A 23,977-nucleotide genomic window follows, 5' to 3' on the forward strand; every position below is an offset into this window, starting at 1 on the left:
GTCATCCAGTCTATTGTGTTTTTGTTATCCAAGCCTGATGGACTAAGTATCATTAAACCACTGAGACTTGTGATTGACTTTTGGCTCTAGCATAACCTAGCCTATCTTGACTAATACAAAAGGTGCTAAAATCATAGTATTACGGAAATTATGGGGCACCTGAATGGCTCAGTTGGTTGGGTGTCTGCCTTTAGCTCAGGTCATAATCCTAAAGTCCTGGGATTGAGCCCTGTGTTGGGCTCCTTGCTCAGCTGAGAGCCTACTTCTCCCTCTCCCTCTGCTTGCTGTTCTCTCTCTCTCTCTTTCTCTGTCAAATAAATAAATCAGGAGGAAGACGTGGTCTCCACCAGAGCGGAGTCCAGGATGCCCCGCTCCTGCTCCTGACTCACCGCTGTTCGCTCTCACTGAGGAACAAGCGGGTCAGGAAGCCACACTGCAGCCATGGCATTTAAAGACACCGGGAGACACCCTTGGAATCAGAGGTGGCGATTCACTGAATTAGAATTACTCTAACCAGCCGCAATGTAAAATCTTTGGAAAAGGTATGTGCTGACTTGATCAGAGGTGCAAAGGAAAAGAATCTCAAAGTGAAAGGACCAGTGCTGATGCCTACCAAGACTCTGAGAATCATTGCGAGAAAGACTCCTAGTGGTGAAGGTTCTAAGACTTGGGATCATTTTCAGATGAGGATCCACAAGCGACTCATTGATCTGCACAGTCTTTCTGAGACTGTTAAGCAGATTACCTCCATCAGTATTGAGCCTGGAGTTGAGGTTGAAGTCACCACTGCAGATGCTTAAATCAACCTTTTTAATAAATTGATTATCTGTTGTTAAAAACAAACAAATAAATAAAATGCAAAAAAAAAAAAAAAAAGAAGTTATAGATTATGTGATATCCAGCCCCAATTGGGAGAGACTGGAGAGACAAACCAAACCAGTCCAGCATTATGATCATCATCAGTGAAGACAAAAGACACCAGGCCCATGTAACAGACTCCCAGTAGGCGTCTTGGAAAGTCAGATGACAAGAAAGCAAGAGGGAGACAAATGTGAAATCATTGCTCTGAATGGTGAACCTCTTCAGGCTTCCCCCAGAGAATTTTAGTCTGTTAAGACTAGACCAGGGTCAAGGCAAGTGGAGAGACTTTTCCAGGCAAAGAGCCCATGTCTTTGCAAAAGGCTTTATTATATCTAAGTTTAGAAAGTGGAAACAAGAGGAGGGTTGTAAGAGAATGTGAAAATAAGTGGGATTGAGGAGCTTAAGGAGAGAGAAAAAAATCAATGGCATTAGAATCATCGCTCTCGTAGTCATGAGCAGAAACTAGGAGTGTCAGAAGAAGGCAGTGTAGTTGAACAGGAAGAAAAGAGATAACTGATCCCATTGGGGTTGCCTTGTAATCCTTGGCATCTTATTGGGCCGGAAAAGCATATAATTCCTGAGGACACAATGTTAAATGGCATGGTGTGGTAGTTAACATGAACTCTGGAGCAAGAGTGGCACGGATTGACAGCCAGCCTCTGCCACTTACTGGTTTTGTGGTCTTGGCTAAACTATTTAACCTTTCTGGGCCTCATTTTCCCCACCTGAAAAATAAAAGTTAGAATCAGGCCCACCTCATATAGCTGCTACCCCAGACTATGTGAGGAGCCTCTTACAAGTTCTTTCTCTCATCAGCAAATTTTGCAGGTTTCCCCAAAAAATCTCTTCTCCTCCCTCCCTCAAGGATCAGGGCCTCACTCAGAAGATTGATGATGCAGTTTTTTTTTTTTAACCATATTGCAGAGCTAGAGACAGACAAATGACCTGTGTGCAATTTTTTTCCCGAAACATAGGCAATTACCTTCACCAAATGATCGTGCTGTTTGATTTGTAGTTTGACTCTGGAGTCAAAAGTGGGAGGGTTCATACTTCATTCTTGATTAAGGGCAGTGAAGATTCCCACAGGACTCATTCCTAATTAGTATTATGAATGGCCTCTCTTTGCCCTGCATCCCAGGATGCCTTTCTGTTTCTCACATGTGGGCATAATGCGTTAGTTGCTCTGATTCCTTAAATCATTAATAGCAGGACAGACATGACCTGAATCAATTCTATTCTTTGCACAGTGTTAGGGCTTGCTGTCTTATTGATTATGATTTCTTTGCATCTCATAGTGCATCTCATAGTGATCCCTCAGGAAAGTGAGACTTTTAGAAAAAAGCCTTCCACGTGGTGAAGAAGCACACACGTAATTTAGAGCTGAAGCTCTGGCCCTGCATGGACTGGCTTTAAATCCTAGTTCTGGGGCACCTGGGTGGGGCTCAGCAGTTGAGTGTCTGCCTTCAGCTCAGGTCCTGATCCCAGAGTCCTGGGATCCAGTGGTGCATTGGGCTTCCTGCATGGAGCCTGCTTCTCTCTCTGCCTGTGTCTCTGCCTCTCTCTGTGTCTCTCATGAATGAATAAATAAAATCTTAAAAAAAAAAAACACCTCGTTCCACTTCTTCTGGCTGTCTGAATTTGAGCAAGTCACCCACCTTCCATGAGCTTCAGTTTCCCTACCTAAAAAATAAGGACAATAATAGTATTTACCACACTAAGTGGTTGTGCATACTACTATAAATAAAGCACTGTGCCTGGCACAGAGTAATCCTTCAATATATGTTGTCTATTATCATTCATTTTTGTGTAACAAATGAATGGCAATTATTGGTCCTTTTAAGATACTTTTTCCTTTTTTTTTTTAAGATTTTATTTATTTATTCATGATAGTAAGAGAGAGAGAGAGAGAGAGAGAGGCAGAGACACAGGCAGAGAGAGAAGCAGGCTCCATGCAGGGAGCCCGACGTAGGATTCGATCCCGGGTCTCCAGAATCGCGTCCTGGGCCAAAGGCAGGCACCAAACCGCTGCGCCACCCAGGGATCCCTGTTTTTTATATAATTTCATTTCGTTTTGTTTACGATTTATTGATTTGAGAGAGAGAAAGAGTGCAGGTGAGGTGGGGAGGGGCAGAGGGAGAGGGAGAGAGAGAATCTCAAGTGGAAGTCTGCCCAAGAGACTCCATCCCACAACACTGAAATCATAAACTGAGCTGAAATCAAGAGTCAGACACTCAACTGACTGAGCCACCGAGGTGTCTCTATATAATTTCATTTCTTTAGTTTTTTTTTTTAAGATTTTTATTTATTTATTCATAAGAGACACAGAAACAGAGGCAGAGACATAGGCAGAGGGAGAAGCAACCTCCATGCAGGGAGCCTGATGTGGGACTCGATCCCAGGACCCCGGGATCAAGCCCTGAACCGAAGGCAAATGATCAACTGCTGAGCCACACAGGTGTCTCTTTAATTTAATTTCTAAAAGGCTCTACCCTGGGCAGCCCCAGTGGCGCAGCGGTTTGGTAACGCCTGCAGCCTGGGATGTGATCCTGGAGACCCAGGATTGAGTCTCACATCAGGCTCCCTGAATGGAGCCTGCTTCTCCCTCTGCCTGTGTCTCTGCCTCTCTCTCTGTGTCTATGAATAAATAAATAAAATCTTAAAAAAAAAAAAAAAAGGCTCTACGCTTGGCAAGCAATAGCATATTATATATTGTAAAAATTCTAGAAGACACGTTTGACGTATTGTTAGAATGCATATTTGTTTGTCAGATATTGGAATTTATATCTACACAATCACAAAAAGTCTGCCTTTGAAATAAAAGAACATTGTCAATGTTTTCATGTTTGGCTTTGAGGTATTTATATAACACTTTTATGCAAATAACCCCCACCTATTTCTTCTTAGGCTTAGCATCTCTTCTGAACCCCAGATAAATGTCTTCAGTTGGTTACCGTACGTTCTCTCTCTTGTATCACCTCCATCAGATGCATTACATCTTCCTCTAGCTGGCTTTTTCGGTCTTCCCTATTTGAATAATATCATTATTATCACAATTCTTAGGTGTAAAATTCTGTCATCCATAGCTATAAAAAAACCAGATATTTATTATTTACTTTGTGCCAGACACTGTGTTAAATTTTATTGCATTACTTTATATAAATCCTCTCAACACTCTTATGATGTCATGACAAAAACTGAGGTTTGCTTGGCGATATTGGATGTCTTGACCAAGATCACATAATTAATATGTAGTTGATCCAAGAATCGCCCCCACATCACTTGAAAACAGACTCATGATCTTCAGCACTATCATTGCTGTGATAGAGTTCCTTTCCAGCTCTTGTCAATCATATTCAATCACTTCCCAAACCTTGTTAGTTTAGCCTATGAGTTTTAGCACAAACATCCCTTTGACCACTTTAATCCTCATACCTTGATTATTGATGACATTGGCATTTTCTTTATGGGCCTCTTTGCTTCCAGTGTCTCCCTATCCAATCTACCCTCCAGACTATAGCTAGATTCTTCATTGTTCTAAAGCATAGCATTCCCCATGTACCAATGTAATCCTGAATAAATCGAGTCATCTCTTTTGGTCTGTGTGTATGCCTATAAAGTGAGTGAATTAGATAGCCACAACAGTTTTATTAAGTTCTAGAATTTTAAGATGTTTCTCAGGTCACTGTTCTACACTCAAAGTTTCCATGACTCTCCATTAACTACGGTCCCAATTTCTTGGGCTAGCATTCAAGGCTTGTCATTAATCTGCTGGTCTTCTCCCCCACTATTCTAGAAGCACTCTATCAGGAGTGTCTAATGAGTTTCTCTGACATTTTTTACTTTTTCCTGTTTGCATCCTTTGCTCTTGGCTATTTTCCTTGTCTCCCAGAACCTACAGACTTGCCTATCTGCCATCTTCTCTCTGTGCATCCCAATCATACTTCGGTGAAACCTTCCCCCTATGCTACCAAGGCAGCCTAGTGACCACTCTTTCTCCACAAGAGTTGGTGTCATTAGTGCAGTTCACTAAACATTACTCCTGTTATTATTTTGGGGGAGGGTGAATATATTCAAATTTGCAAGTTTATTGTTGTTGTTGCTATTTAAACAAGGGGAGGGTGGAAGGCCAGGGATCTGATGTCTGAGGTAGTGGATTCCCCTTCCCGGAAGTTTCAAGAAGAAACTAAAAAAAAAAAAAGAAAAGAAACTGAAACCCTTTCTCAGGGTTTCTGGAGAGATGGGTTCATATGTCCATTACGTCCATTAGTTTCAGGGTGCCTGACTGGCTCAGTCAGAAGAGCATGTGACTCTTGATCTTGAGATCATGAATTTGCTTCCCACATTGGGGGCAGAGATTAGTTAAATAAATAAATAAATAAGTAAGTAAGTAAATAAATAAATAAATAAATAAAACTTGAAAAAAAAGATTAGTGTTAGCTTAAATTCTTATTGTTTTTTAATTTGTTCTGTTGAAACATTTACCTACAGAAGCCTGAAGGGTTGTGTATAGAGTTGGGCAAGGAAGGGTTGGGCGAGTCATGTAATTAGGATGGCTTCCAGGAAGAGATGAAATCTTCCTATTTTCTACTGTCCATTCCCCTTCTCCAGATTCTGCCTGGGCAAGATCCTCCCCACCCAATAAGGCTTATAACATTTTTAAAGGAACCTGCCTCCAGGAGATGGTATTGTAGAGTCTATCGATCGACAACCTTGGAATCATCAAACTCTCAGGCTTCACTCTAGACGTACTGAATCAGAATTTGCTTTTTAGGGATCCCTGTGTGGCTCAGCAGTTGAGTGTCTGCCTTCAGCTCAGGGTCTGGGATCAAGTGCCCCATCAGGCTCCCCACAGGGAGCCTGCTTCTCCCTCTGCCTGTGTTTCTGCCTCTCTCTCTCTCTCTCTCTCTCTCTCTGTGTGTGTGTCTCTCATGAATAAATAAATAAAATCTTTTATTTATTTAAAAAACTCCACCCTGGCTGCTCAATAAATAAAATCTTTTTTTTTAAATTTTTATTTATTTATGATAGTCACAGAGAGAGAGAGAGGCAGAGACACAGGCAGAGGGAGAAGCAGGCTCCACGCACCGGGAGCCCGATGTGGGATTCGATCCCGGGTCTCCAGGATCGCGCCCTGGGCCAAAGGCAGGCGCCAAACCGCTGCGCCACCCAGGGATCCCATCAATAAATAAAATCTTAAAAAAAAAGAAGAATTTTTGTTTTAACAATTCCCTATGTGATTTGTTTGTACATAGAGGTTTTAGAAGCACTAGTGCAGCGGTCCCCAACAACTTATAAAGGAGCTTTGTAGATAACTATTGAACGGATACTTAATGCATCCTCTCCTCCGCCACCAAAAAAAGTAAGTAAGAAAGAAAACTAGGGGGTACCTGGCTGGCTCTGCCAGTGGAGGGTGCAACTCTTGATCTTAAGGTTGTGGGTTCGAGTCCCATACTGGGTGTAGAGATTGCTTAAAGATAAACTCTTAAAGGAGCCTTGATGGCTCAGCGGTTGAGCACCTACCTTCAGCCCAGGGGGTGATTCTGGGGTCCTAGGATGGAGTCCCATGTCAGGCTTCCTGCATGGAGCCTGCTTCGCCCTCTGTCTGTGTCTCTGCCTCTTTCTGTGTGTCTCTCATGAATAAATAAATTTTTAAAAATCTTTAAAAAAGAAAATCTTAAAAAAACTTAAGAATAAATAAATAAAATCTTATAAAAAAAACCTTAACAAATTAAAATAAAATCTTAAAGAAAGAAAATTAGGAGCCAACATCTATTTTTTTTCATGTCCCCTATCCTATCCATCCGTAAGACCTATGTGCCAAACCTTGAATATACGTCCTGTAACTAGCCACTTGTCTCTTTTTTCTTTCTCATCACATATTCCAAACCACCATAATTTCCCACTTAGACTAATGGTATAGACTCCATCAGCTTTCCTGATTCTGTTTGAAGAAAAATTTTTTATAACATTTCTTTATTTTATCTTTTTTAAGCCTTTATTTATTTTTTTATTATTTTTAAGCCTTTGTTTTATTATTTTTTAAAGATTTTATTTATTTATTTATTCATGAGAGACACAGAGAGAGAGGCAGAGACACAGGCAGAGAGAGAAGCAGGCTCCATGCAGGGAGCCCGGTGCAGGACTTGATCCCAGGACTCCAGGATATACCCTGGGCCAAAGGCAGGCGCTAAACTGTTGAGCCACCCAGGGATCCCCAAACTCTTATTTTTAAATAATCTCTACACCCAACATGGGGCTTGAATTTACCACTCCAAGATCAAGAGTTGCACATTCTTCTGGCTAAGCCAGCCAGGCATCCCTTTTAAATTTTTTTATTTATTTATTTATTTTTATTTATTTATTTATTTATTTATTTATTTATTTAAATTTTTAAATTTTGAAATAATAGATTTATGGGAAGTTGCAAGATGCTTAGCTGGCTCAGTCAGTGCAGCATGCGACTCTTGATCTCAAGGTCATGAGTTCAAGCCCCAGGTTGGGCATAGAGCTCACTTAAAAGAAAAGATAAGATTTATGGGAAGTTGCAAAAAAAAAAAAAAAAAGTACAAGGAAGTCTCATGTATCCTTAACCCAGTGTCCTCTAATGGTAACATCTTGCATAACTACAGAACAATATCAAAACCAGGAAATTGACATTGGTATAATCTGCAGAGTTTATTCAGATTTCATCAGTTTTACAAGCACTCATTTGTGTGTATGTATAATTCTATGCAGCTTTATCACATGTGTAGATTCATGTAACTGTCACCACAATCAAGATACAGAAGTAGTCCATCACTCCAAGGCTCCCTCTTACTACCCTTTTAGGAATACCCCATGCCCTCTCCCGCATCCCAAACTCCTGAACACTCCTAATGTGTCCTCTATCTTTAAAATTCTGTGAATTCAAGAACATTATATAAATGCAATAATGCATACTCTCTCTTGAGATCTATCCAAGTTGTTGTGTGTCAATAGCTTTTTTCTTCTTCTTTTATTATTATTTTTTAAAGATTTTATTTATTTATTTGACAGAGAGAGCGCAAGCAGGGGGAGCAGCAGGTGGTGGGAGAAGGAGAGACAGGCTCCATGATAAGCAGACAGCCTGACTTGGGGCTCTGGGGTTTGATCCCAGGACCCTGGGATCATGACCTGAGCTGAAGGCAGATGCTTAACCAACTGAGCTACCCAGGCGCCTCTCTTCCTTTATTATTACTTTTTTTTATTTTTCAGGATTTTATTTATTTATTTATTCATGAGAGAGAGAGAGAGAGAGAGAGAGAGGCAGAGACACAGGCAGTTGGAGAAACAGGCTCCATGCAGGGAGCCCGACACGGGACTTGATGTGGGAACTCCAGGATCATGCTCCGGGCCCAAGGCAGATGCTCAACTGCTGAGCCATCCAGGTGTCCCATTCTTTTATTATTGAGTAATGTTCCATGGTACAGATGGATAGAGACTAGTTTGTTTAAGCTTTCATTTGATGGACATTTGAGTTGTTTCCAGTTTTTAAAAAATATTTTATTTATTTATTCACGAGAGACACAGAGAGAGAGAGGCAGAGACACAGGCAGATGGAGAGGAAGTCTCCATACAGGGAGCCTAATGTGGGACCTGATCCTGGGACTCTGGATTAGGCCCTGGGCCGAAGGGAGGCACTCAACCACTGAGCCACCCAGGCGTCCCTGTTTCCAGTTTTTGGCTATTACAAATAAAGCTGCTAAGGACATTTGTATGCCGGTTTTTGTGTGAAAAGAACATAAATCTTTAATTTCTCTGGAATAGACACCCATGAGGGCAATTGTCAGGTCATATGGAAAGTGCCTGGTTAGTTTTATAAGAAACTGGCAAACTTTTCCTGAGGGCCTATACCATTTTACATTCCCACCAGCGATGTATGAGGGGATCTAGTTTCTCCACCTCTTCAACAGCACTGTCACTATTTTTTTTCCCTTTTTTTTTTTTTTTTTTAAAAAAAAGCAGGCTCAACACCCACCATGGAGCCCAACCTGGAGCCCAACATGGGGTGTAAACTCAGGACCCTGAGATCAAGACCTGAGCTGAAATCAAGAGTTGGATGTTCAACCCACTAAGCCACCCAGGAGCCCCTTTTCCCTCCTTTTAAAAGTAAACTCTACATCCAACATGGGGCTCAAACTTACAACCTCACTACAGTGAGATCAAGACTCCCGTGCTCTACCCATTGAGCTAGTGGGGTGCTCTTTTTTTTTTTTAAGCATTAAGATAGGTGTGTAGTGCTACCTCATTGTGGTATTAATTTGCATTTCCTGGGACATCTGGGTGGCTCAGTGGTTCAGCGTCTGCCTTCAGCTCACAGCATGATCCTAGGGTCTTGGGATGAGTCCCGCATCAAGTTCCCCGTGGGGATCCTCCTTCTGCCTCTGCCCGTGTCTCTGCCTCTCTCTTTGAGTGTCTCTCATGAATAAATACAATCTTTTTTTTTTTAATTGCATTTCCCTAATGGCTAATGATGTCGAGAAACTCTTCATGTATTTATTTGCCACCTGTAAATCCCTTTCAGTGTAATGTCTATTTTTGCCTTTTGTTCATTTTCTTCTTTCTTCTTTCTTTCTTTCTTTCTTTCTTTCTTTCTTTCTTTCTTTCTTTCTTTCTTTCTTTCTTTCTTTCAAGATTTTGTTTATTTGAGAGAGAGAGTGTGTGAGAGCATGTGCTAGAGCACAAGCACAGGGAGTTGCAGAAGGAGAGAGAGAAGGCTTTCCACTGAGCAGGGAGCCAGACTCAGGCTTGATCCCAGACTCTGGGATCATGATCTGAGCCGAAGGCAGATACTTAACCAATTGAGTCACCTAGGCACCCCTCTTTTGTTCTTTTTCTAATCGGACTTTTTTAAACTGTTGAGTTGTGAAAATTCTTTATGTGTTCTATATACAAGGCCTGTATTGGATACATGATTTGCAAATATTTTCTTTTACCCTGCAGCTTGTTTTTTTTTTATCCTCTTCTCAGGGTCTTTCAAAGGGAAAATGTTTTTATTTTTGTTAGGGTCCAATATATCAACCCTTTCATTTTATGGATTGTGCTTTTGGTGGCAAGTCTAAAAACTCTTTGGCTGGCTCTTAGTCCTGAAGTGTTTTTGTTTTTGTTTTTGTTTTAAGATTTTATTTATTATTCATGAGAGACAGAGAGAGAGAGACAGGCAGAGACACAGGCAGAGGGAGAAGCAGGCTCCATGCAGGGAGCCCGCCGTGTGACTCGATCCTGGGATTCCGGAATCACGCCCTGGGCCAAAGGCAGATCCTCTACCCCTGAGCCACCCAGGTGTCCCTGAAGATTTTTTTTACCATGTTTTTCCTAAACTTTTTATAGTTTTACACTTAAATCTGTGATCCATTTTTTAGAAATTTATTTATTTGAGAGAGAGAGAGCTTGTGCAGGAGTCAGGGGATGGCAGAAGCAGAGGCAGAGCCCCCACAGTGGGCTGGATTTCACGAAAGATCAGGACCTGACCCAAATCATGAGTAGGATGCTTAACCAACTGAGCCACCCAAGTGCCCCTTTATGATCCATTTGTTTTGTTTTTTAAGATTTTATTTATTTATTCATGAGAGACACAGAGAGAGAGGCAGAGACACAGGCAGAGGGAGAAGCAGGCTCCATGCTGGGAGCCAGATGTGGGGCTCGATCCCGGGTCTCCAGGATCACGCCCTGGGCTGAAGGTGGTGCTAAACTACTGAGCCACCCAGGGATCCCCTATGATCCATTTTGAAAGAACCTTTGTTTAAGGTGGAGGTGTAGGTAGATGTTCTTTCCTTTTTTCTTTGCTTGCATATGTCCAATTCCTTCAGCAATATATATATATATATATATATATATATATATATATATATATATATACTTTTTTTTTTTTTTTTAAGTAACCTCTACAAGTAGCCTAGGGCTCAAACTCACAACCTCAAGATCAGGACTTTCCAACTGTACAGACTGAGCCAGTCCAGAGTCACAGGACCAGCTGTTGATAAGACACCTGATTCCTCTTCGTACCTTGGCCGCACCCATTTATTCTATGGCAGTCAGTGTGATTTTTTTTTTACATGTATCAGATGATGTCACTCCCTGTTCAAAACCTTCCCGTGGCACCGCAACATAACCCGGCCTCTCTCCGATGCCATTCCCTGCCATGGGATGCCCACTGTAGTAATATTCCGCAGATAATCACCAGACTTGCTCCCTCGCTTCAGGCAGGTCTAGTCCATTGTCACTTTCTCAGATTTTTTTTTTCCAGCCAACGTTTTTAAAATTGCTTACTGCTTTCAGTCTTTCTCCCTTGCCGTGCTTTTTTCTTTCTTTCTTTCTTTTTAAAGATTTTATTTATTTATCCATGACAGACACACGGAGAGAGGCAGAGAGTGGGGCGGAGGGGGGAGGGCTCGATCCCAGGACCCAGGGTCACGCCCTGAGCCGAAGCAGGCGCTCAACCCGAGCCACCCAGGCGCCCCTTGCCTGCCTTTTCTGGCTGCACGACCGTAAGGCAACGTGCCCTATACCACTTGCTCGGTTACTCTTTGTCCCCATTCCCAACCCTACCACAGTCTCCAAGAGCGTTCACTGCTGTCCCCTCAGGCCCTGCAATAGCGCCCGGCACACAGTAGGTGCTCAGGTAATAATGCAGCGCTTGCTAGGCTGGAAAGAATGAGTAATTGTAAAGTGAGAAAGACCGGTCTATTTCTAGGTCAGGTGCCCGTCCGGACTTCATGCAAAGTGGGAGCGCCACCTCTCGGGCAGCCAACTGACTCGAGAACGGAGGAAGTGAGTCAGACAGTCTTACGGGGCGGGGGCGGGGGCGGGGGCGGGGGCGGGGGCGGGGGCGGGGCCGGGGCCGGGGCCGGGGCCGGGGCCGGGGCCGGGGCGGGGCCGGGGGGAGAAAAGGGCAGAGAGCCGGAAGGACGAGGAACAGTGCCGGAAGTTAAACCTAGGAATGTTGCTCACTAGAATGACATCCGACTCCCGAGAGGAAGCGGGAAACGTGGCCCAGGGGTGTTCTGTAAAACGGGCTCCCTCGGCAGCCGATCCGGAAAGAAGCGTTCCGCGCCGGTAGGTGCCAGGAACCACGTGGGGCCGGGGCGTGTTTCCGGTGCCGGCGGCGCCAGAAGGAGTTGCGGCGGTAGCAGCTGGAAAGGTGAGAGGCTCTGGGGTCTTGAGAAGAAGGGGAGAGTGCTGGGGTCGGGAGAGGGGGGCGGCGATGGGGTGGGCTGAGTGTTGCTCCGGGCGGTGGCGCGAGGGATCGGATGGGAGGGAAGGGCGGCAGCGCCCGCGGACAGGTGCAGACCTGGCCGCGCAGTCCCGCCCCACGTGGCTGCCTTTGCCAGCAGGCCACGTCCGCCGGGTGGTGCCCTGTCTGCCTCCAGCGCACGCAGAGCTGGGCACGGGGTTGGGGTTCTGTAAGTGCTTGCTGAATGAATGAATGAATGAATGAGTGAGTGACGTGTGTGTGCCTGGGTTGGAATGGAGCACGTTTATGGGTATAAATGGGATGGGTATAGGGACTGTTTGTGGCTCGGTAGCCCCATTTTCTCCTGGGGAATCCATACTTGTCCGCAGCTTCCATTGGGATTTCTCGGCAGTCCTTGGGCTTTGTCTCTTTTTCTTGGAGGGGCAGCGCGGTTACCACTTAAGACCTTGTCTTTTTATATATATATATTTTATTTATTCATGAGAGACACAGAGAGAGAGACAGGCAGATACACAGGCGGAGGGAGAAGCAGGCTCCACGTAGGAAGCCTGATGTGGGACTCGATCCTGGGACTCCAGGATCACGCCCTGGGCCAGGGGCGGGTGCTAAACCGCTGAGCCACCCGGGGATCCCCCTTAAGACCTTTTCTTTGATCTTACCGAATGCGAGATCATGTGGCTAGGTACCAGGGACAGACGCAGGAGCAAACCATCCCCGTATACAGGCCGCAGACCCGTGTGTGTGTGTGTGTGTGTGTGTGTGTGTGTGTGTGGGCGGGGGGGGGAGAAACACAAACTAAAGATAATATATATGTATTTTTAAAGATTTTACTTACTCATGAGAGACATACAGAAAGGCAGAGACCTAGGCAGAGGGAGAAGCAGGCTCCTTGTGGGGAGCCCGATTGGGGACTCTGATCTCAGGACCCCGGAAACAAGACCTGAGCTAAAGGCTCAACCACTGAACCACCCAGGCCTTCCAGAAATTAAAATATATTAAGCTGTCATAATAAGAGGTTAACTAACCTACAGGAAGATAGAGCCAGGAGGTGGTGTGGCTGTCCTCATTAGGGATTGACCTTCAAGGTCAGGGGCCTCCTCCTTCCCTTCTTGTGAAGGCAGAGCAAGTCTTGAGCCCAGTCTTCTCTGTAAAAGGCAAGATACGAGATTGACATTCTCTAGGCAGACTCGTTCCTGCGTGATGTCCCAGCTCAGATACTACTAATGGCTCTAGTTCTTCCACCATCCACCTTTCTCTGGTGTGTCTTATGATGTAGCATAAATTGTATCCAAAAAAAAAAAAATAAAAAAAAAAAAAAAAAATAAATTGTATCCAGTTGGGAAATCCAGATTTTTTGGCCCTCATTTTGGTGCTCTAGATTTGTTTTCTTGTTTGCAAAATGAGGGGGATTGTAATGAAATAATCTCCAAAACCCCTCCCAGTTCTAATACCATGACTGTGGCAGTGGGTTAGACTGTATTTCATTCTGCCTTGGACCTGACACCACTTTATCACTGTAGTTTCTTATCTGGATAAATCAGAAGGACAGTATCTTTTCTTTTCTTTTTGTTTTAAACATCCACTACCTTAGTTATGCCACAGTACAGGTTAATAGAAGCTTTTAAGTCAAATGGGATAGAAAAAATAGCCCCTGCTTTTGGACCCTTGCCCACCCTGGGATATTAGTTCAGGAATAAGGGGACTGAGAAGGAATTGGGGGGTTTGTGTTTGCTTAGGGAAAAATTTTTTCCCCCCTTAGGAACATTTTTTACACACAGGCTACTCCAGAGTTTTGTCCGTATAGCACCTTGTAATGAATACATTCGTACACTGCAATAGCACACTATTCTTTTTTCTAAGATTTTGTTAATTTATTTTAGAGAACATGCGAGCATGAGCAGGGAGGAGCAGAGGGGGAGGGGAGAAAGAATCTGAAGCAGACTGCTCTCTGAGGCTCTCAGTGTGAGGCTCAGTCCCCTGACCCTGAGATCATGACCCAGGCTGAAATCAAGAGTTGGACACTCAATCGACTGAGCTGCCCTCATACCCCTTTAGCACACTGTTCTTATTGGTATATACGACTAGCACTGTAGGAACATTGTGTATACATATATCTTTAAAGTTGTCTTAAAAGTAGCACAGCGTGGTGAGCACACTAGGCATTGGGTTTTTACCTGAGAGACTTGGAGTTGGCATGACAGATTTAAACCAGCTTTATGGGGTAATCGGCTTGCGATGGATAATGATGTAGGCAGGATATTCCGTGCCGTTTCATCCTCCCAGCTGTTTATCCTCAGGACCATGGCCAACAGTGAACGCACCTTCATTGCCATCAAGCCTGATGGAGTCCAGCGCAGCCTTGTGGGAGAGATCATCAAGCGTTTCGAGCAAAAGGGATTCCGCCTCATTGCTATGAAATTAATCCAGGTAAGTGGACTTCACTCTTCATATTTCTGTTTTCTTGGAGTACAAGGGATCATTGTAGGTTAGCCTCCCTGTTCTCGCCTCCCCTCCTCTTTAGCCTTCTTCATGTAGGGTGAACACAAGCATCCTGAAAGCTGGAAACTCACTGGTGGCTAGCACTGTGGCTGAGTCCTACCACAAACCCAGTTTCTGGGACTTCTGGGAATAGCCTCCCCCTTTCCTTTAGCAGTGCGGAGTTCCACATATTACTACTGCAGCACTGTGATTTCTTCTTTCTTTCCTTTATTTTTAAGCAATCTCCACAGCAAATGTGGGGCTCGAACTCAACTCTGAGATCAAGGCTCCACTGACTGAGCCAGCCAGGCGCCCCTGCCCCTGCCCTTTTTCAAAGATTTTATTTATCCATGAGAGACATAGAGGCAGAGGCAGAGGGAGAAGCAGGTTCCTTGCAGGGAGCCAAATACTGGACTTGATCCCAGGACCCCAGGATCATGACCTGAGCCAGAAGCAACCGCTCAACTGCTGAGCCACCCAGGCGTCCCCCTTTCTTTCCTAAATTTTTATTTTATTTTATTTTTTTCTTCAGATTTTTATTTAAATTCTAGTTAGGTAACATACATGCAATTTTGGTTTCAGGAGAACACTGTGATTTCTGACTCAGAGCCCTGGGCGTGTTTGAGCACCCAGTCTTGAGCTTCCTGAGCAGATAATTTCAGAGAAATTCCCCCTCCTCCATTCCTCTCTTTGAGTCAGGCAGGTTGATTGTCAGCAAGGAGATTTTTCCATCCTTATTTACCACCCACTTCGTGTCTAGCATATTAGGCACCATTAGGGCATGTTGTGGGAAAGCTGTGGTTTTGTCCTTTGGAAGGCCCACTTGAAAACAGCAGAGAGGGCAGCCCCCGTGGCGCAGCGGTTTAGCGCCGCCTGCAGCCCAGGGCGTGATCCTGGAGACCCTGGATCGAGTCCCACGTCAGGCTCCCTGCATGGAGCCTGCTTCTCCCTCTGCTTCTCCCTCTCCCTCTGCCTGTGTCTCTGCCTCTCTCTCTCTCTCTCTCTGCATCTCTATGAATAAATAAGTAAAAAATCTTTAAAAAAAAAAAAGAAAACAGCAGAGAGAAATGGCACTTGCAAGAAACCTACAAAGCAGTATTTCAAAAAATGAAAAGGAGGGGGCACCTGAGTGGCACAGTCTCTTAAGCGTCAGACACTTGGGTTCGGCTTAGGTATCTCAGGGTCATGAGACTGAGTCCCATGTCAGGCTGCCCACAGCAAGGAGGCTGCTTGAGATTGTCTCTCCCTCTGCTCCTCTTGCTCATTTCTCGCTCTCTCTCTCTCTCGCTCTCTCTCTCAAATAAATAAATCTTTAAGAAAAATTTTTTAAAACCTCGCAACCCCCCCACCCCCAAAATGAAAAGGATTAATTAGTCAAGAATCCTTTTTCAGACAGACCTGGGAAATGAGAATTCAGATTCTCAAAGCCTATAAATTAGAGAATGGTCTTTTTTTCCTATTTATAGAGTCATCTTTTTTTTAATTTTAATTTTTTAAGATTTTATTCATTTGAGAGAGAGAGAGAAAGAGAGTGAGCAAGAGCAGGGGGTGGGGAGTTGGAGATACTCAGATTCCCCGCTGAGCAGGGGCTTGATCCCAGGACCCTAGAATCATGACCTGAGCTGAGCAGATGCTTCACTGACTGAGCCCCCCAGGTGCCCCAGTAGAGTCATCTTTGGAGTCTGCTAGTGTATTTTAAGTTTAGTTTGATTTGCAATTTAGTTCCTGTGTGATGTTTTAGGAAAACTGCTTTAGTATAAAATGGAGTAGATGGATGTTGATGCAGGGGGGTACATCATGGAATGATTAGTGCCAGGTGTTAGACAAGTATGGCTTTCCAGAGAGTTTGTATATTAAATTAGGTTTTGAAGGCAAAGTGAAATTTTTTTTTTTAATATTTTATTTATTCACGGCCTGAGCCGAAGGCAGACGCTCGACCACTAAGCCACCCAAGAGTCCCGGCAAAGTGAAATTAGAAAGTATTGTTGATTGGGCATTTACCGTGTGCTAGACATGTGTTTTTTCTGGCTCGCATGACAACCCAGAGACGTACTTATTTCTATGCCTATGGTTGTCAGTTATGAGGAACCTGGGGCTTGGAGAGGTTAAGTAATGTATCTGAAGGCACATAGTGATGGAACATGGATTTTAACTCTGGTCTCTCTGACCCCTAAGTGCATGCATTTTTTTCCACTACACTCAGTTTCCTATCAAGGATATGGGCTTGATGAAGATGGACAGCTGCCAGGAGCCTACAGAGTTGTTTATATCTGACATGGAGAAGGGTGGAGAGGGGAAACTTGATGTCCCCCCTCTGAAAAAAACCCTGTAATCTGTTCTGCAGATTAAAGATAACCAGAACCAATTAGTAGAATTAAAACAGTGTTCGGGGAAGGGAAGGTCAAGTCAGTGTGTGTCAGGAGACTGCCCCTAGTAGTCTTCCAGGGGGATTGGAGGGGATGGGAGAGGAATTGCTAACACGGCTGGTCATGTGGCTGTGTCATTTTACTTTGGCAAGTAACAATCAACAAGAGGCTGAATGGTAGGATGATTTGGATGTGCTTTCTGGCAGCAGATCTGCCCATGTGTGGGTCTCCCTGCAGTGTGCAGTACTATAGAACTGGAAAAACTGAGTCCTTGTTAGACCCTGAACAGGCCCTGTGCGCAGTGGCAAAGAACACAGCCGAGGTAGTCGGAATTGCCAAGCAGCTGGTTTGCTCTCTAGCTAACTTGATTTGTTCCCACGTACCAGCCTTGCAATGTGAGAGTTTCTCATTCCTTCTTCTGCAAAATTATTTATTGCTAGATGTCATGTACTTTGGAGTGATTTGTAAAATACTTGTGGGAATTGCATAATTGCCACACCCGGTCCCTGGCCTGCATCATCTGAAGAAATGTGAAGTGGTCCTGGGAAGTGGCTGGGTTCAATTTACTTCTCATCGAATGCCAAGGGCTGCCCTCTCACCCCCTTTCCACTAATATTTTAGTTGAGGCTTGCTCTCAATGAATGGAAAGTCATCATGTTGTTTACTGTCATCATGTTGTTTTACTGTCTAAAATGGGATGGCTGGATTTGATTCTAAGGTTCTGTGGTATTCCAATCAATCAAGGCCAGTGAGGGAGGAATTGATATAAAGCTTAAGCACTTTTAGTCTCTTGGCACTGCTTCCCTCCAGTCATGTTGGGACTGGATTGGGTTATAACAGTCAGTGAGCCAAGGCTCACAGTTTAGACAGCAGTGGGAAATGACTAGATTGCTGGTTCTTAGGTCATTTGGGGGCCAATTCTCATTCTCTGCCCTGTTGATTAGGCTTCTGAAGACCTTCTCAAGGAGCACTATATTGACCTGAAGGACCGTCCATTCTTTGCCGGCCTGGTGAAGTACATGCAGTCAGGGCCTGTGGTTGCCATGGTGAGTGTGCACATATGGGATATTGATCGGATGACCCCGCTGGGAGCCAAGAGTCAGGCTTGTGATTCCTGCATCTGATGCCAGGTCCTCATTGATACAGATGAAATGGGGGCTGGGAGGATTGGGCAGTTAAGGTGTGAGTTGGCTCTCTGACCCACCAAAGGCAACATATATCTGTTTGTTGAACTGAAGACCCATAGTGACTCATAGCTGGGAGCAATTGGGAGAGGTCAGTATACTTCTGGAGAGCAGGGAGATTGTTTCTGGCTTATTGCAGAAATTCTCCAAGTATGTACTAGTTGTCCTGATTGTGCCAGGCTTTGTTCTAGACACTGGGGATACAGTCCAGAATGAAGACAAAATAGGTCCTTTTTTTCATAGGTTTGCTTGCCTACACATCTTGACAGGGGAAGATGGGCAGATCATGAAGAAATAAAAATGTGTGTGTGTGTGTATATATATAATATATATATGATATAAAATATATATATAAAAGCTGGCAGTGATATGCACAGAAATGAAAAAGGATGAGGTGACAGCAAGTGGCCACTTTAGATCGGGTGGTCAAGGAACATGCTTTGCAAGCTGAGATTAGAGTGAGAAGAGGGAACCAGACATACACAAAATCATGTTGAAGAGCACTCTCATCAAGAAAACAGCATGTGCAAAGGGCCTGGACTTTTTGAAGTCCAGAAAGAAGGTTGGAGTAGCTAGAGCCTGGTGGGTAAAAGAGAAAGTCAGGTAACAGGAGTCCAGAGGCACAGGCCCGGGCCAGAGTAGGCAGGACTGTGCTGGCTATGTACTTCATGAGCTCCAGGACGGATGCTATGGGAGGTCCTACAGTAGTCATTTTTAAAAGGCTGCTCTGGCTGCTTTGTCAAAAATGGATTGTAGAAAAGCAGGAGTTGGGGCAGAGAGATGAGTACTTCCAGTTTGGAACAAGTGGATGCTCTGTAACTATTTCTTCAATGTTAAGGGGGCTTTTTGTTTTCTTTGAATTAGTAGTTTACAGATTTTCTGCTGAGATTGGTTTTCTTCCTTGACCATATATTTTTTATCCTTGGAGGTGTGGGAGGGCCTGAATGTGGTGAAGACAGGCCGAGTGATGCTCGGGGAGACCAACCCGGCGGACTCCAAACCTGGGACCATCCGTGGGGACTTTTGCATCCAAGTTGGCAGGTGGGAGTTGGTGCTTTTTGCCCTTTTCCAAAATCTGAGGTGACACAAGAATTTGGGTTCCTTGGGCACTGGCTGCTTCAGTTGGTTGAGCATGTGACTGTTGATCTTGGGGTTATAAGTTCGAGCCTCATTTTGGGTGGAGAGATTACTTTAACTTTATTTTATTTATTTATTTATTTATTTTTAAAGATTTTATTTATTTATTCATGAGAGACATAGAGGGAGAGGCAGAGACATAGGCAGAGGGAGAAGCAGGCCTATGGGGAGCCCGATGTGGGACTTGATCCCGGGACTCCAGGATCATGCCCTGGGCCCAAGGCAGACAATCAACTGCTGAGCCACCCAGGCGTCCCTATTTTTTTTTTTTTTTTAAGATTTTATTTTTTTATTCATGAGAGACACAGAGCAGAGACATAGGTAGAGGGATCAGCAGGCTCCCTATGGGGACCCCGATGTGGGATTTGATCCCAGGACCTTGACCCCAGCCAAAGGCAGATGCTCAACCACTGAGCCACCCAGGTGCCCCTAGAGATTACTTTTTAAAAAATGTTAAAAAAAGAGATTTGGGTTCCTGAGATTGGGATGGACATGATACCGTATGCACATCAGTTTAACATCAGTTCATTGTTTTTTTCCCTCTGAAATTGGCTTTGGGTTAGCGAGCTCTCTGCCATTGGCCATCGGCACCACTGTGGCTGTGCCTGTCTTGAGAGGGTAGAACTGGTACAACACACTTCGTTGGCCAGAGTCCTCTGGCGACTGGAGTGCAGGCAGGACATTTTTCATCCTTACCAGTTTTAACTACAGTTGTGGGCTTTTTCTTTTAATGTGGACTCATGTACAGGGAGCTTTGGCTTTTTCTGCTGCAGGGGCTGTAAGCTTTCTGGCAGTGGGAATGAGGGGGGCTTCTGGGCAGTTTAATGCTTTGAGTCTTGGTAACCTGGCCATCTCTTTCCCTGTCCAGGAACATTATCCATGGCAGCGATTCTGTGGAGAGTGCGGAGAAGGAGATTGGCTTGTGGTTCCAGCCTGAAGAGCTGGTGGATTACAAGAGCTGTGCTCAGAACTGGATTTATGAGTGACGAGTGATGAGGGAGCAGACCTCAGTGCTTTGCCCGTTCCATTCCCTTTCCCTCCCATGAGCAAGGGGCCAGGCTCTTGCAAATCCAGTGATTTTTGAGAACTTCCTTATAACCTGGAGGGGACCTCTTGGAGCTGGGAGTGCTTCCCGTACAGTATTATGGGCTGCCATCAGATTAAAATGTTTCATCCCACTGTAGGATTCATTGAGTTGATTTCTTTGTATTGCTCTATTGCTTTGTATTTTGTATTCTTATCCATTTACTCTGGCTAACCTGAACTAACAGAGAATGTAAATACTATGTAAATTATTTTTATTGGCCTGAGATCACACATACATAGTCTCTTTCTGTCTCTCTCTGTTTGCCTGTCCCTCTCTTCACCCCTGCATCCCATCCACTTTTGCCACTGAGCCAGTCAGCATTCAACCAGGAAAGTGGTCTAGGTTACCAAGACTGTAACTGGGTGCAGAGGATTCATTGGAAATAAAAGATATCCTTCCTGCTCTTGAGAAGCTGTCAGGGACTCTGTGGATGGGGGAGTGTGAGAACTTGTAACTATTCCAAAACAGGATAGTATGCCTGGATCCCTGGGATGACCTCAGAAGAAACAGGTGAAATCTTGGGAGTAGCTTTGATTTGTTAGGGCACTGATTTGGTTGCTTTAACAGAAGCAAGATGGAAATTTACTTATCTTCTATTTAAAAGTCTAAACTAGAAATCTAATGTACAGCACTGTGTTTATAGCTCACAATATTGTATTGTGTACTTGAAATTTGCTAAAAGGGTAGATCTTTTTTTAAAGGTCTTATTTATTTATTCATGAGAGGGATCCCTGGGTGGCGCAGCGGTTTGGCGCCTGCCTTTGGCCTAGGGCACGATCCTGGAGACCCAGGATCGATTCCCACATCGGGCTCCCGGTACATGGAGCCTGCTTCTCTCTGCCTGTGTCTCTGCCTCTCTTTCTCTCTCTGTGACTATCATAAATAAATAAAAATTAAAAAAAAATATTTATTTATTCATGAGAGACATAGAGACATAGGTAGAGGGAGAAGCCAGCTCCCTATGGGGAGCCTGATGTGGGACTCAATCCCAGGACCCCAGGATCACGCCCCAAGCCAAAGGCAGCGGCTCAACCACTGAGCCACCCAAGTGTCCCTAAGGGTAGATCTTAAGTGTACTCACCACACACAAAATGGTAACTATATGAAGTGATATGTTCCTTAGCTTAAGTGTGATCGTTTCACAACATACGTAAATTAAAATACCAGGTTGTATACCTTAAATATATAACAAGTTTTATTTGCCAGTTATACCTCAAAAAAGCTGCAAAAATGTCTAAGTAGGTATGTAGGGGTGGTGATGGCAGTGAGATTCTGATCCTTGAGTTTGGGGACCGATTTCCTTCTCAGCAATGTAACACGCCTTACCACCTGTATGTGTGCCTAACGGCAAGTTGGGAAGGGAAGTAGATTGTTCCTTTCTTTTAAGGAACCCTTAAAAGAAGGTGTAACCCTGTACCACCTTTGCTCTCCACCCATCTCATTGGCCAGAACTTCAAAGTCTCTTGCTGCAAGAGTGGAAAGTATTTTTATTTGGGCAACCTTATGCCTAGAGAATACTCAGGAGCTCTCCTAGAAGGGGGAAGGTGAGAATACATATGATGGACAATTACTTTGGCCTCAGACGTTAGTGTTTCTTGGTATTTTCCCTGTTCACCTGGCTTTGGTAGAGGCAGTGGAGAGGAGGGGAGTTGGGAGCCGTGTTTTTCCAGCTTCTCGGGTGTACCTGACGAAATTGTAAGATTATTTGAAGTGTGCAGTGAGAGTTGACATATGTAGACTTTGTGAAAGAATTTCCTCCATGGGAGCTAGGACTTCCACACAGCTGAGGACTAGATGCATTTCTATCTCATACAACAAAACATGGCCTGTTTTTGGTGAGGGGAGTGAGGTAAAGTACCAGTACCTTCCGGAAAGGGATACGTGTGTGGTGAGGCAGCAGGGTAATACCCTGCTCAGTTAAGTGCCCTCCAGGAAGGACGAGGAAAGCAAAGGGCAAAAGGCTGCTGCTCACTGTACTGCAGGACCTGTGATGATGGGACCAAAGGGGGCAAACATCTCTCCAGAGAAATCTGCAGTGAAATTCCCAGATTCTTTCCCACAGTTGACACTGGGTAACTGAGAAGGAAGTCCAAATTCCAGTGCTTCACCTGGAAGCCCAAGAGAACACTGGCTGTCTCTTCCCCAGAGTGTATTGTGTCTTTTATTTATTTATTTTTTTAAGATTTATTTATCTGAGATAGTGAGAGAGCGAGCACGAGCAGGGAGGAGAGGAAGAGGGAGAAGCTGATGCCCCATTTGAGCAGGGAGCCTGATAAAGGCTCCATCCCAGGGCCCAGAGATCATGACCCAAGCCAAAGCCAGACGTTTCCCCGAACGAGTCCCCCAGGGTCCCCCAGGATTGTGACTTAATGCCCTGCGACCAGAAATTGGGAAGTCAAGGTGTAATACCGGGCTGGCTTGGCCTCTTGCAGCCAGGGTGCAGGGGTGCAAGGACACCTGGGTCCAGGGGGCCCACATAGAGCAGGTTCCATCACTCCGGGCTGACAAAACTGAAAGGTGTGGAGACTGGTCACATGGAGGAAAATGTTTTTCAGGGAGGCCAACACTAGGAGGACTGGACCAACGTCTGAAAGACCAGCTCTCAAGCGCTGAAAATACTGTTATTTTTTTTAAAGATTCTATTTATTGGACAGCACAAGCAGGGGGAGTGGCAGGCACCGAGGGGGAAGCAGGCTCCCCGCTAGGCAGGCTCGTCCGGGACCCTGCGGTCATGACCTGAGCTGAAGGCGGACGCTTACGGCCTGAGCCGCCCAGGCGCCCCAACTTCCAGTTCTCTAGAAGGAAAATGTGGGACAGAGGTCAGTGGGTACCTGCATGTGGGCAGTGGCGGTCCAATCCGTCCGTGTTTCGGGGTCGGCCCTGCGAGTCCTTGTTGCTCGAGGGGGTCGTGTCGGTTCCCGTCGCCGTTCGCCGGGCTGAGAGCGAACCCGGAAGGCGGTCAGGGGCTGCAGAGGCCGAGCCCGGCACGGGGTAGCCAGGTCCTTCAGGCCAGCAGCGACCGGTTATCAGCGCAGGGCCCGGCGCCCTCGGGGAGGGTGCGCTTCCCGCCGCCTGCTCGCTGTCCCGAGGCGGCCCGTCACGGGGCCTCCGCACGGCGGGACGGGGTCTCCGGCGGCGAGGAGAGGAACGCGGCGCTGTGTGCCCTCGGCCCTCGGGCAGGTCTGGTTCCTGTCAGGCAGCCCGGGACCCTGTCAGGGACGCGTCCCCGGCGGGGCCGGAGCCTGGGCGCACAGGGCGCGTGCGCGTGCGCGTGCGCGGCAGGGGGTGCGCGCGGAGCTGGGGCCGGCCGCCGGGGCTCCCGCCGCGGGACCCACACCCGGGCCGGGCGACGAAGCCACTTCCGGCCCCCGAGCCCCCGGGGCGGGGACAGCGGCCCGGGCCGCGTCGGCCTCGCGGGTTGGGCGACGGGGCGTCCGGGGTGTGGCCGTCGCGCAGCCCTCCTCCCGAGCCGGCCCGGGCCCCGCCGCGCGCTCCCCGCCTCGCTCCCGGCCCGCCGCGCAGCCAGCTTCCCGGTAGGGCGCCGCGGGACCTCCCCCACCGCCCCCGGGCCTCCCGGCGGGGACACTCCCCCCTCCCGCGGGGCGGCCGGCGGGCGCGTGTCCCGGGGGGCGGGGGGGCGGGGGCGAGCCCC

General features: G+C 45.9%; 1 protein-coding gene, 2 long non-coding RNA genes and 1 pseudogene across 3 annotated transcripts; 2 read left to right on the top strand and 2 right to left on the bottom strand.

Moving 5' to 3' along the window:
- LOC119873291 lies at positions 1-800 on the top strand (annotated as a pseudogene).
- A 2,895-nt stretch (positions 801-3,695) lies between these two features.
- LOC102156713 lies at positions 3,696-4,761 on the bottom strand. The gene is made up of 2 exons (XR_005364509.1): positions 4,294-4,761; positions 3,696-3,944 (listed from the first exon to the last, which is right to left on the bottom strand). It is a non-coding gene; the product is annotated as an uncharacterized LOC102156713 (long non-coding RNA).
- Positions 4,762-12,946: 8,185 nt separating this feature from the next.
- LOC119873293 lies at positions 12,947-23,572 on the bottom strand. The gene is made up of 3 exons (XR_005364508.1): positions 23,157-23,572; positions 14,248-14,533; positions 12,947-13,218 (listed from the first exon to the last, which is right to left on the bottom strand). It is a non-coding gene; the product is annotated as an uncharacterized LOC119873293 (long non-coding RNA).
- On the top strand, positions 14,375-20,224 carry NME1 (non-metastatic cells 1, protein (NM23A) expressed in). The gene is made up of 4 exons (NM_001024637.1): positions 14,375-14,500; positions 17,862-17,963; positions 19,030-19,142; positions 20,107-20,224. The coding sequence occupies exons 1-4, from the start codon at positions 14,375-14,377 to the stop codon at positions 20,222-20,224; spliced, it is 459 nt and encodes a 152-aa protein (NP_001019808.1).
- Positions 23,573-23,977: the final 405 nt, after the last annotated feature.

Source organism: Canis lupus, chromosome 9 (genome assembly GCF_011100685.1).
Source record: "Canis lupus familiaris isolate Mischka breed German Shepherd chromosome 9, alternate assembly UU_Cfam_GSD_1.0, whole genome shotgun sequence".
Lineage (NCBI taxonomy): Eukaryota > Metazoa > Chordata > Mammalia > Carnivora > Canidae > Canis > Canis lupus.